The sequence below is a fragment of the Hypoxylon trugodes genome (genome assembly GCF_022578975.1).
Source record: "Hypoxylon trugodes strain CBS 135444 unplaced genomic scaffold F4822scaffold_3, whole genome shotgun sequence".
Classification (NCBI taxonomy): Eukaryota; Fungi; Ascomycota; class Sordariomycetes; order Xylariales; family Hypoxylaceae; genus Hypoxylon; species Hypoxylon trugodes.
The window spans coordinates 296,096-309,251 of record NW_026250018.1 but is presented as its reverse complement, the minus strand read 5'-3'; the positions used below and the strand labels follow the sequence as shown (position 1 = coordinate 309,251).

At 45.5% G+C, this 13,156-nt stretch overlaps 2 protein-coding genes across 2 annotated transcripts; both read right to left on the bottom strand.

Moving 5' to 3' along the window:
• Nucleotides 1–5,323: 5,323 nt before the first annotated feature.
• On the bottom strand, nucleotides 5,324–7,071 carry F4822DRAFT_154082 (FAD/NAD(P)-binding domain-containing protein). The gene is made up of 2 exons (XM_051453061.1): nucleotides 6,686–7,071; nucleotides 5,324–6,614 (listed from the first exon to the last, which is right to left on the bottom strand). Exon 2 carries the CDS (start codon nucleotides 6,597–6,599, stop codon nucleotides 5,343–5,345), a length of 1,257 nt encoding a protein of 418 aa, XP_051316324.1. The 5' UTR covers nucleotides 6,600–6,614; nucleotides 6,686–7,071; the 3' UTR covers nucleotides 5,324–5,342.
• Nucleotides 7,072–7,490: 419 nt separating this feature from the next.
• Nucleotides 7,491–11,486, bottom strand: F4822DRAFT_393494 (RNI-like protein). The gene is made up of 4 exons (XM_051457299.1): nucleotides 9,846–11,486; nucleotides 9,008–9,733; nucleotides 8,842–8,953; nucleotides 7,491–8,789 (listed from the first exon to the last, which is right to left on the bottom strand). Exons 1-4 carry the CDS (start codon nucleotides 10,743–10,745, stop codon nucleotides 8,206–8,208), a joined length of 2,322 nt encoding a protein of 773 aa, XP_051316323.1. The 5' UTR covers nucleotides 10,746–11,486; the 3' UTR covers nucleotides 7,491–8,205.
• Between the last annotated feature and the right edge of the window lie 1,670 nt (nucleotides 11,487–13,156).

Sequence of the window (13,156 nt, the reverse complement as noted above, 5' to 3'; positions counted from 1 at the left end):
CGCGCCGGTACCAGACATGGTCTAACGTCCCTTCTCGTGAAAAAAAACCTGCCAGGGAACCCGTGGCAAAGATACTAAGCGGCCGAATTGCCATGATGAACTCCACTAGTGAGCATCTTGGCGGGAAACAATGATTGAAGTGTGGATGGAGTCGCCTATAGAGCGGCAGGGGTGTTTGCATCGACGGATGCGGCTAGCGATAGGCGGGATGATATGTAGCAATAAAGGTGTGAGGTTTCGATAGGTCTCTTGATGGGAAGAAATTGTTGTTTGGTGAATGGCAGGCTTTTCTCATGAGCGAGCAATCAATCATCAGGTGAAGCAAGGGTACCTACCTAGATAAATAGAAGTATACAGGTAAGTATTCCTTTGTTCTTCCCCATATTCCCCAGACATAGAAAGCCCGACGTGTCCGAGTGAGAACTATTTAAAAGAATTTGAGAATACCTAGGTAGGTTGCGTCGCCGTACCTTATTATCTCCCAGGAAGAACGTTTGGCTCTGCTTCGGCATTCTTCTTATGATAGGCTTTTCGCGCCCCAGCATACAGCGAAGTATGGTAGTACAAAATATTAATGTAAGGACCCGATTAGATATGTCTTACTTACAAACATACTTCCTCAGCAACTAAGCGTCTGACTGCAGTAAAATAAAAGGTAGTAGGTAGGTACCTTTTTAGGTCTGAGGCTGTATATGGTACCATTCACCACCCGAGTACAATGAATATTTGTCTCACTTGCCTTAAGCGGTGTGAAGTCCAAGCTAATGTGTTGTACCCGACCTGGTTCGGGTACTTGTCTAAGCCGTTGGCCGCCACCTACATGAGATAGCTATATTCTAACATTGTTGGACTCAGCCAGCAGTCGCCGAGAGGGGAAAAAATGAGGGGAAGAGGAGAAGGGGAAAATTAGACCGGTTCCGGTTAGAGTTGGGCAAATATCCGTGAATTATGACGACGATGCCTTCATTTTCGTCTCGTCTATACTCTCAGGCCATGCGGGGAAACTGAGCTAGCTTGGTACCGGATAGAAGGCATTATTCTTAATCTTACCTAGCTCGACTATATCGTGGTGGTTAGCATGTGCGCTGCGCCATTTCCCCATCTTCACCCCATCGTTTTCCAGTTTCTGCGATTGTTTTCTTCCTTTATTCCTTCTAATCTTCTTTCGTCTTAGAGTTGATAAAATAACATCTGACCCTAGTTAAGTCTTGCCGCTTCTATCTGTTCATGGTGAAGTAAGACTTCGAGATCTTGGCCTTCGCCCAGCTGACTACTTGTTTGATCATAGTTTGTTGTTCCTGTTGCTGTAATATGAATAAGTCATACGTCAATATGAACAAGCTTAGCTGTCAAACTTACAGCAGCTGCAACAATGAAGTACATACATAAGGATTTAGTTGAGTTTGTCATGGGACTGTTGTCGTCCCCAACTCGGTGAAATTAGTATATTACTAACAGGGAATTTCCCAATCCTAAGATAGACTCCACTCCTCAAAAAAAAGTTCCTTAACGATTTTGAAAGAAAATCTCTTATTGGAGAATTAATTAGATTTGTCCACATTTTGTCCCACATCTTCTGTTATGATTTGCTACCACGCACCCCCCTTACGCCCCATTACTCATCTCCACAACCCCCGGGGGGTCCCCTCCTTTTCCACTTAATAAAGTCATGATCCAACTCTCCTATTATCTTTTCTCTGGCGACGATTTCCAACACGTGACTGGATCTTGAGAACTACAAGTCTACACGGCGAGCCCCGACGCTATCCCCTAATACGATATGGCAAGAAATATCCTAGCTTCATATTACCTAATTAGATTGAGAAAATGGTTGTGTTGAAACTTGATGCTCGGTGAGCATAGCGTAAAAGCTGTCTCGTAATCAAGTTCTTATTTTCGAGTTAATCCCTGTAAGGCACAGATCACCATAATATCTAATACAACATGATAGATAGGCAAATCTGATAGATCGTATGAGAGATGTTATAAGACCTGTGCGCTAACGATGCCCGAATTAGGTAGAATATGTATCTTTCTGTCGAAGACCATCCGAAGATGTACTATCTATGGGTAATAGATTAGGTACGTATGCGCAATGGCGTTACGAGATCAAATACCACGTAACTAGAATCAAGCAGGCAGACCATAAAATCACTTGTCTGGAATTTTCCGCTCCCCCTAGTCATCGTTGGTGCGCAAATCCTTACCCTTCACGGATTAGATGCCCATGTCGCTCTTTTTTCTTCTCTATCGTGCGGAACGAACTAATCCTATTCGTTCTTAGTGCCCTTGCAAGGCGTTCCCTTTTTTCTTTTCTTTTCTTTTCTTCCTTTTTCCTAAAATTGTAGCACTGTATCCACGCACACTGACCTAGATATCACAGGTCACAATTCTAATATTAGGAACTTTTAGATTGCCTTAGATGATTATGCGTGCGTCGAAACAGTTGCTGTATATTATAACCCTTATGCGTTACGACTCTATACTACGCGCACTTACACTACGCGCTACGCATCATCGTCTAGCTGTAGTTGTAATAGGCTCCTTGGGGACAATCCCATTAGCGGGAGTGGCGTTCAGCTAAGAAGCTTCCGATATAGAGCATTAATCGATCATTGCTTGCGCCTATCCCAGCTTTGGCATTCATGACGCTGCGGAACAATACCGACATCATTCCAACCTACTTGTCAAATAGGACAAACGTTCACCCTTCTAGAACATCGGTCCCTTTAGTTCCAGATCGCATCTCTGATCTAACCGAATTAAGAGACGATGTGATAATAGAAGATCGACGGGAGGCTCGAACATGACATCTCCTTTTAGTATCAATGAAATCAACGGGCTAGTTTAGTTTGATCTTGTAGTAATAGCTCAATTGTCATTCGTCTCCTATGTAAACTATTACATGCCAATGCGAACTAATCTGGCTACAGATGTTCGATGTCGTATGCTTACTTTCAAAATAATGCTACAAGTCAACATATTACATCAAGATCTAAACAGATCGAAAATTATGACATATCAACTTCGAATTTGGAATAGTCTTTTAATTCAGGATTGAACAATGTTGGAGATATGTATCTAGGTAACCAAAATAAGCGACACACGTGTTACTGAGCGAAAGCGAGCCATGTTCCAACATTACTACTACTACTACCTAGGTATGTAGCATGTGGTATCTGTAACCTTTGCGACCCGAATTCAGAAAACCCGTCTACCGGTCCCAAGTCTAGACCTAGCCGATGTGAAAAAAGGGAGAAAAAAATGGAGGAGCTGGAATGAGACTTACAAGCGACCAATCGCCATTGTTTTTTCAATCTCCAGAAAGAATTTTCACGTGGCGTCGTACCCATTCCCACTAATAACAGTCCAGAATCCAGACTCCAGACTCCAGACTCTCCAGTCTCCAGAATTCTCAATCTCCAGAAGACTAACAACGCTCCACTTAGCAGTCTTTCGTCAATGCTGGAGCGAACCACTGCGTCGGCGCTACCAGTCCTGGGGGATAGTAGCCCCATTTGTCGTCTACTCGGCGAATTGCAAGAATCTCTTCTTTGTTAGTTGTGAAACCATCGTCCCCATGGGCAAGTTGCTTTGACCCTCTTCTCCGTGCTCCATTATCCCCAAATGTCGCGATCTCCGGATTCTCCACGCAATTTCTTTTCGCATCGTGTGCCCCTCTTCGCTACCTAGGTTATCTATCGCTTTCTTCGCTTAAGTAAAATATCGTTGATAATGCGGAGCTAATACCCCGGCGACGAGAGCCCGATTGATCGATCGGTGACACGAGCTGAGAATCTAGGCGATTACCTAGAGACAATTCATGTGTCATTCCTATTATCATCATGGAATTAAATGCCGCAACCAGGTCTTTATGGCCATATATCGAGCCGTTGATTGCCTACTTTCTGTAAACAATAGAATGCCGCGAGGGTTCGAGCAGAGATTTGAGGCGTCGACGACTTGGGACTCTAAACAAGGAATGTTCGGTCAGGTCAACATCTTTCACCGCGGTAAGGGATAGGTGTCGCAATTGTTTGTTGCGTTTGCCCAGCTGAAGCATGCTTATCCGGCCTTGCAATCCACATTCGGTAGGATTCCATCGTGGTATATCATATTACATTCCATCCCTTCTGTGTACCACGTGTGCACCTAACTTCCAATCGTTTAACAATGCCTAATATCATCAAAGGTCACTCTTCACGGTTCAACACGTTCGTCTATCGTCTCGGTAAGGAGGTATTCGAAAATTGTTGCGAGATTTAAGCATTCGTGAGTCGCATTTGATGGTTGTTATTTTAATTGGTTAGGGACGCTTCTCGACGTGTTCCTTACTTGCTACTTGGGCAGTTACCCCAGAATAAGAAAACTCAGCCCGTAGAAGACAACTAGAAACTAACACTTATATATACATCTTGAAGGTGGGGGTCAGAATCCGGGGACCCCAATATGAATTGTTTTTTCCACAAATCAAACTTCCTTACTTGCTATCACGAGCTTTTCGAGGAGGCTATAACTCTTAGCAACACAGTCCGTGCCGGAGTTACGGCCCGGGGTCAAAATGCCATAGCCATTTCCCCCATGGGGTAGACTTTTTATCGTATAAGATAACTGCCGAAACTGAGCTAATGTTCTTCTCGACTGCCTATTGACTTCTGGTTGGCGGATTTCAACTTGGAACGGCTGAGTGCTTAAACACTGACCCCCAAATAGTACCTTGCATGTTTACCTCGGTAGACAGCCCTGAATATTGAATATAGATCTGGCATCCACGTGTCAGTGTAGTAGCCGTTATGCATGGTTCCCCTGAAATTGATAATCCGTCTCGTTCTCATCGAGGTTATAATTTCTATCTAATAAATTGTCCATTTCAAGAGTTACCTAGATGGCATGGTCACCATGACACCAAGGAGACGAGCCCCTTCAGTTCAGCAGCCGAATAACGAATAACTCGTTCTAAAATAGCATCTGGCCTCGAGAGAAGTTCGTGGGATGATATACAGGTACTCTTCATGACAATGCATCTACAAATTCATATGTATACTTGGTAGTTGTGGATGACTTTCAACTTCGAAGACCCCTATTTCCAATCTTGCTAACGGCCGGGGAGAGGAAAGTGATTCTTTAACGATTATTATTATTTATGAGCGGAAATGATACTGTACTACCTACTTACTTATCTAACTTACTAGCTAGTGCTATGTTAAACTCCTTCCGTAATGCAAGAGTGGAAATGCCCATAATACCGAATCAATCATCCATGCCTTACCCCGAGTCTGTTCCAATTCAACATTCAACAGACTAACCACAACCCAACACGAGTCCTTTCGAACCCTCCCTATTCAAGGAGCCCATTCACCGCTCATGACCTGTGCCACCTTCGCGCACCCGTCTTTCCCGAACTCAACCTCCATCATCCTCGATGTCAACTCCGCATTCTCCTTCGCACGCTCGAACATGCGTTCCTCATACGTCTTCAACACCTTATCCAAGCCATCAACCTCTCCCTTGACATACGCGATAATGCCCTCGGCAAGTTCCTTCGCATCTACCATCCCAACATTCACACCCACTCCTGCAAACGGCGTCATTAAATGCGCCGCATCTCCGAGTAACGTGAGACCGGGTCGATTCTCCCACCGGTGGCCGACGGGGAGCATAAAATACGGCCTTAGGAGCGGCTGGTCCGTCATAGCAAGAGACACATCACGAATCTCTTTCGCAAAGTCGCTAAAGTGCCTTTCGACAAATCTCTCCCTCATTTTCGCATCAGACCAATCGACCTCTCCTTCCCCTTCAAGCCCAAGCATCTCCCTCGCGCTTGGTACTTTCTCATCCACACCTCCCTTTCCAGTTTTCACACAATTGTAGACCCTTGCACTCCCGTCACCATGAACCTGCAGAGGCAAAAATCTTCCCTCGCCGAAAACCATGCACGAACCCCGTCCAATAAACGCTGAGACATCCGGTCTCTTCTTCAGCTCCTCCGCCGTAATCCACAGATCAAGCGCGATAACACCCGAGTAATACGGTCGCACACCCGTAAGTTGCGGTCTAACGCGCGACCACGCACCATCCGCGCCGAGAACAAGATCATACGGGCCAGCCTCAGTATCCTCTTCTTTACCAGCGTCGAGGAAATCCAACTTCCACTTCTGCGTCCCCTCAACAGGAACCACACCCTTGACACCCTTACCCCAGCGCACCGTATCTTTTGGCAACGCCGCGATAAGTAAATCCTTTAAATCCCGACGATCAATCTCAGGCCTTCCACGACCCTCAATGTCGCCCTGCTCATTCTTGAGCTCTTCGTTTTCATCTAGGACTACAGTCCCGTCGAAGTTAATAAGCCGTTGGGCTTCGGCTTCCACACGGGCGAATTTTTTGAATGTGGGGAGAAGCCCGGCGGCGATAAGGGCAAGCTGCCCCGCATCGGCGTGGATATCTAGCATGCCACCTTGCGATCGGGCCGTGGCGCTGGATTCACGCTCGAAAATAGCGCTGGGGATGTTATTGTGGTGAAGTATCGCGGCGAGGGTTAGGCCTACGGGGCCCGCGCCTATGATTGCGATTTTGGGGTGGTTGGTGGTTGTAGACATTATGGATGAGTGGTTCTGGTAAGTGATAGTAAGATTTTAAAAACTAGCTGTGCAAAATAATGTGTAGATTGAAGTGTTTGATATACTTGCTTGATGAACTACATCGAAATTGTCAAAATAGAGGCGATCCATAGCCCTTTATATAGTCCATGGCACTAAAGGCCCACGGGCTAATGGACATTGTGGATTGTCCGAAAAATGACAGCCCCCCAAGAGATGAGTCAAGTTTACGTATGACCCATCATTCCATCGACGACGAATCCTTAACTGAAAGGGGGTTAATAGTACCATCCATATCAAGGAATAATTTTAGCTATGACTTTCAGCTTGAATTCGTACACTTTTAGTTTGCACTCCTTGATTAGTCCAGCGGAAGGTATGGCCAGACGGAGCGGAGATCCATAAGTTTTCCAGTGTCCGAATTCGTGTAACCGGTAATCTATTGCTGCCTAGAAGAAAGATCTAGATTTTGGAGCGCACCGAGAAAGATACCGGGCTCATACTTATAAGCCGAGTTTATCGATAAATTGATAGCTTTATAGATAAGGGATTCGGGTCCGAATGCCGCCGTTAATGTGGATCTTATCGTTGCTCGGTCCCGAGGACGATAAGCCGCCATCCGCCGTAATCCTTTCGCGGAAACTCCATCCAGACAACCAAGTAAATTGCTTCGCACTTTCCGTCTTTCCCGTCATACCTGGATACACCATGATGTCAATCCGGAACTCTGTCGGCTGATTACCCACTTCAGTCGGTGGAATCCCCGGAGGGTGCTACGATCCACTCTAATCCCTATGCTTACCTCTCATGAAGATCCATGTATATCTACGTAGTCAACATGGTATTCGCATAGCAAATCTGATTGAAATATTAAAGTAACACAAATCAACGTTTGGTAAACAATTTCTATTCATTAAGCAGCTATCTGCTAGGATGATGGCCCTGCCAGCTAGAGCACTTAGCAAATCTCTAATTCATCGCAAACTGCTAAAGCAAGGAGAGCAAGTAACTCGTTGCATGGCTAAATCGGTTGGCCGTAACCACACCGTCGCCAGCAGTAACTCAACATGGTATCTTTCGTGATTCCAACAAGACAATGTCCATTTCTTGGACGCCACCCTCGTACACTTCGTAAATTGTTGCCCTATGGGATCTCCAATACGTTCGTGTCGGGTGCGTAATGCGTAATCATACGCATACAAGAGGTGAAGAAGTATAACACTTAACCCTCCGAATCATGATTGCCGTTTGATTTCAACTCGGGACTACTAACAATCCAGGGTCATAACTAAACGCGTCCCTTCCACATAAGTAGTCGCTCTTTACCGCGAAAGGGTTTTGCGACAATTTCAAATCAACTCATATAACCGAGTCAATAGTTGTGTAAGGGCAAAAACAAAGTCGTCCGCCAAGAAAGTCCGACGTTCTGCATGTACTATACCACTAGGCATGATTTAACTTGATAGGAACAAAGTACGTGATGTCGACTTAGCCCAGGTTTTGTTTTTGAGGTGATGCAGTTTGACGGCAGTCATGCAGATTTGGGCGAGCGCATTTATATAGATGTATAGCTTCTGGCCAGTGCGAAGAACAAAACAGGTATGATTTATCGCCCGTTGTTTGTGTCGTCTTCGTCAACCTGGCCTTGCATGGATGCCGTACTAGGACCGGCCAACCCTTGGCTCGCGAATAGTCCTTGGCCAGCAGTACTCGGGCCGGGGGTGCTACCCATGGGGACCCCAGCGCTATGACCTGCTTGAGTTGCTGGTAGAGTATTGGCGACAGTAGAAGAAGCTAGGTGTAGCGGGAGTGGAGGTGAAAGTTGAAAAATCATATTAGTATGGGGTGGGGGAGGCGGAGGAGGGATCGTCATGTTCGCTCCGTTCGTTAGGTTTTGGTTATCGCCGAAAGCACCTGGATCTAGGGCAATTTCGCTACCATCGCCCATATCGTCATCCTCGACTCCGTCGGCGTCGTCAAAACCATCAATATCGGGGGCCGGCACCGGAGTAATCCCTTGGGCCTGGCCCTGGGCTCCATCTTGATTTATTGGGAAGGTTGGTCTTCGTTGCCCAGCATATAGGTTTCGATATTCTTCGAACTCGGGTTGGATGTTTAAATAGTTCCGAAGACCCATAACCCCTTGACCGGAGAAGACGCAAAATACAGCACGTTGATGCTCGGTAAAATCTGAAGATAACTTTAGTATACGGTGTGATCGGGAGGAAAACAAAACACATACCCGTCGGAGCTTCGCGACAGAAGGCCTCCAAATCATCTCGCAGGAAAGCGGGGACGCCCGTCAAACTTAGGTGGGTAAGCTTCGGGCAACAATTCAGCAACTTGATAATACTCTGTAGTTATATTAGCATTGACCAATAATATCTGCGGGGTTAATCAAGCCCTACCGGAAGAGTCAGGTTTGTGCAGTAGCTGAGATGGACTCGCTCTAAACTGCCGGTATGGTACTCGTGTCTCCTAGACGTACCCCCCGCTGCATTACGGCGAGATTGGGCGTGACGGTTCGCGCCAGCTAGTGCATACATGCTGTCGTCCGTGATGTTGCTACACTTGACTAATCCAATGCGCTTGAGCTTCGGAAGTCTTGCTAATTGTACCACGGACTCGTCTGTTAGGTGGACGCAACAGCCAAGGTCGATATAACGAATGCGGCTACAGTCACGCACTAAGCGCTTGACTGCCTCGTCCGTGATGTGCCTACAATGTCCCAAATGTACATAGTGTAAATTCTTGCCAAGACGGGATATGGCGTAGACAGCAGCGTCGGTGATATTGCTACACTTGGCCAGGACCAAGTTTCGTAATCGCGGAGCAACATCGATAATTTTTTCAACGGCGCGGTCCGTCAATCGGGTACACGAGGTTAAGTCAAGGATTCGGAGGTGTTCGTAAGCCCTGCTAGGGGGTAAAGAGAGGAATGCGCTGTCATCGATGAGATCGCAATTCGCTAGGCGCAACTCTCGAAGAGATTGTCCTTTAGCAAGTAGTGCAGTAACGGGATCGTTGCCAATATTCGCACATTGGTGAAGGTCGATCTCAAGAAGATTGGGGCAGTTATTAGCGAAGGCCAGGATGGCACTATCATGAAGCTGCTCGCAATCGTTTAATTTGAGCTGTTGGCCATGGGTTAGCAAACAGGTAATGCTCGTTTAGAATGAAGAATAAGAAATACATAGGAAATATATCTGGGAAGCTAGCGGGGGGGAGTGAAAAGGGGAAACGAACTCTCTTGATGAATCTACAATTCTGGGCAAGCTTGACCATACTCTCGTCCGATATCTGCTTACAGTTCGACACGTTCAAGCCTTGAAGCTTGCGACAGTTCTCGGCAATGGCGAAAATAGAGTGCTCCGTGATACCGATATCGCCGGATAGATCCAGCGCCAGGAGATGGTGGTTGCTCGCCACTAGGGGCATTAATCCTCGATCGGTGAGCTCCCGGCAGTTCGTTAGGGTGAGGCGCTCGACACGAGTGCAGACAGCGAGTGGAGTGACACTGCCATCGTTCACTCTATCCGCTAAAGCGGCAAGGTTAAGGCGCTTGACGAAATCGGTATATGTAAAATACGGTCTCTCAAGGCCTAGTGTGTTACATATAGACGAATGCTTCGGCCACGAGGTACATGTGGGACGATGCCAAAGTATTTCGACTACGTTGCGAGCCCATCTCTTGCAGGTCAACATACAATTTAGGAGCTCGCTCGGATTGTTTATGCGAGAAAAGATGCTGATAAGGATCTCGCTCGGAAGGGCGGCGACGGTGGGTTGGCATTCCGAATCGGAGACTTGCATCTCTTGCAGGTTGGGTACGACTCCTAAGGAAGATTGCGAATCATTTGCGACATGAAAGAAGTCGGATTCTTCATTGTCCGCCGGAACGGGGGAGTTTGTCGACGAGGAAGACCTGGAGTCCCTCGATTCTTCCGCCATGTTTATAGGCTGTGCGTTATTGTTATTTGTGCCCGAAGCAACGTTGATATTGTTGTTACTGGTACTACTCTGGGCAGCGGCAGAAGCGGCAGCAGCAGCTGTAGCGGAGTTACGAGCGGCTATGACATCGAGAGAAGGGGCGGGAGGCCGTGTAGTAGGTGTATTAGCACGACCAGCAAAGACTTTATTGTCCATTCGTGCTGGCCGAGGAAATAAGTGAGGCAGATGGGTTGGATAGGTAGTCGGTGGTGGAGAGGGTAGGTAGAGGTTGGAAGGATGACGATATATCGGTTTCGCAGGATTCAACAGGGTCGACGGGGGTTCAACTAGAAGTGGTAGAGTGGATCGAGGGGTAAGAACAAAGTCGGTCGGTCGGTCAGTTTTCGTAGTAAGTAGTAGGATGTACGTACGATACCCTTGTTAAAAGAGACGCGAAAACTAGAATGACAATAAAAAAAGAAACGAGCGCAGTGACCGGCTGTCGCTTTCCTTCCCCCGCGAAAGAAAAAAAAAGAGGGAATACAGATGGGTTGTCGCAAAATAAAGAAGTGGAAGAAGGTGGGCGACGACAGTTGCGGAGATGGATGGATGGAGGGATGGATGGGATGGGTGATGAAAATTGATGATGGGGAATTGATTTTTGATGATTCCTATGTTCCCTAATGTTTAATGGTTTAATGTTGGAAGGAGAATACCAGCAACTCCAAAACTATGTAGTACATGTAGTACAGCAGTACGGTAGCAGTAGCCAAGGTTGTCAAGGTTGTTGTAAAATCAAATGTTAGGAAGGTATGTACAAGTAATTGTGGTGTAGGGCAAGCGCAAAAGACATGTACAATAATACAATGCGACAAGTACAATACAGCACAAAGAGGAGAAGGTATGCGTGGATGTACCACTAGATTTACACGCGGAGGGCAGGTATGATGTTCACTGGGGTAGCAGGGCAGGTAGAGACAAGGTTCCAGGGATTTTGTCGGTGTATGAACGTTTAATTCGTTAAATACATATGTACATAAATTAAGTCTTTACATTCGTGCCGCTGAGGAAGGTATCATTGGTCCATACGTAGGGCGTGCAGTTGCTTTGGTGCCCAGGTGACGAGGGTTGTGTGACGCAGTTGCCCAGGTCTGGTTGTTATTTTGGTTTAGGGCGGTTTACAACGGGCGCTAAACGACCTGTGAAAGTATATTTCCAACAAGTACCCAAGTACCTCAGTACGCAAACATTCGGTTTGCCGCATGAACATGTCAATCGCGCGTGTGTTCCATTGACTCGGCTAAAAGACTATGATGTCTATTATTAGATATGTACCTAATAGCTATAATAATACCGGTATAATAATAACAATTATCATCACCAAGAATGGTCTTAACTGCTACCTTCAAACTTCATCATCAATTGTGACGTACGTATGTATTTCTTTAATGTTCCTTTCTATCTACTTTTTGTAAACAAGAAAGTACTCAGTTCCAGTAATCCAATCTCATACCGCTTTTGGATTAGGCTACTAAATAGAACACGCGAAAAAGTAAACTTAGTTGACATTAAAGTTCAACGTCACTTAAGAAATCCACTTCACTATCGGCATCAATTCGTCCCGTCACCGTCTTTCTCGTGACTTTACAATTTAATATTTCAATTCTAATCCATTTCATCTTCTTTCCAATGTCTACGTCACGATACATCCACGTTGGGTATGTATACATAAATGTATAGGACTGATATCATGATAAGTGTAACCAGTCGACTAAATTGACGTCATCATGAATTCAGGGGTCTTCATGTCAATTGATCCTTTCTTTTCAGGGTTCGAGGTTCGAGGTCCTAGCTCCCTATTATATGTACACCCCAATACCGACTAACAATGATAAGTCATTTCTATTAAATTATTCATATCAACTACGGTTTACATAAAGTAATAAATAGAAATCGATTCAAGGGGGGCTCGAAACTCTAGGTTCTCTGTCGAATCTAGCCAGTAACTATTAACCTGATATACACATAGGGTTAGGCAATCATCTACTCACTAGATTATATCAAGGGTGTATGTAAGTCAGCCGATATTAATGTTAACAGTACAGGTTACACTATAAGTTAAGCCTCAAGTGTAATAGAGATTGCTCTCTTGAACATATTTTGTTCCCCTTCCTCTCGGCTTGGCATGTTAGATAATTAACTACACGCAACCGGTCCCCGCGATACCCTCGCTTACACATCTTGTCGAAACCAACATCCCATTCTCGGACTTATTCTAAAGGCCGAAATGAACGACTAGATTTAGCATTTCCCCAACCCTGATCATAATAATAATTCCTATACTCATGCTATATATGCGCAGTACTCTTATAAACACCTAAGCAGGTTATCGTATACTCTAGATTCGACAATACTGAGCTAAGGTAAATTAGGTACTCAAGCTAACTCTATTTACACGAGACGGATAGCTGATACTTGTATTAGTTAAGCATAGATGAACGCCTATCTATACTAGGGTAGGTGCATGCTGTCTAATCTCACAGTATGAATAAACAATATGCAAGGGTTAGTTTACTGTCCTTTCTTCTAGATTTTATACTCTCAACATTATAGCGTTACATAGAAAA

Bases quoted from the DNA above. Each gene is read 5' to 3' on its own strand.
- F4822DRAFT_154082 (XM_051453061.1), bottom strand. From the start codon at position 6,599: ATGTCTACAACCACCAACCACCCCAAAATCGCAATCATAGGCGCGGGC.
- F4822DRAFT_393494 (XM_051457299.1), bottom strand. From the start codon at position 10,745: ATGGACAATAAAGTCTTTGCTGGTCGTGCTAATACACCTACTACACGG. The intron at 9,734-9,845 runs GTTCGTTTCCCC...CATGGCCAACAG, and splicing joins ATTGTAGATTCATCAAGAGA to CTCAAATTAAACGATTGCGA. The intron at 8,954-9,007 runs GTAGGGCTTGAT...ATATAACTACAG, and splicing joins GCACAAACCTGACTCTTCCG to AGTATTATCAAGTTGCTGAA.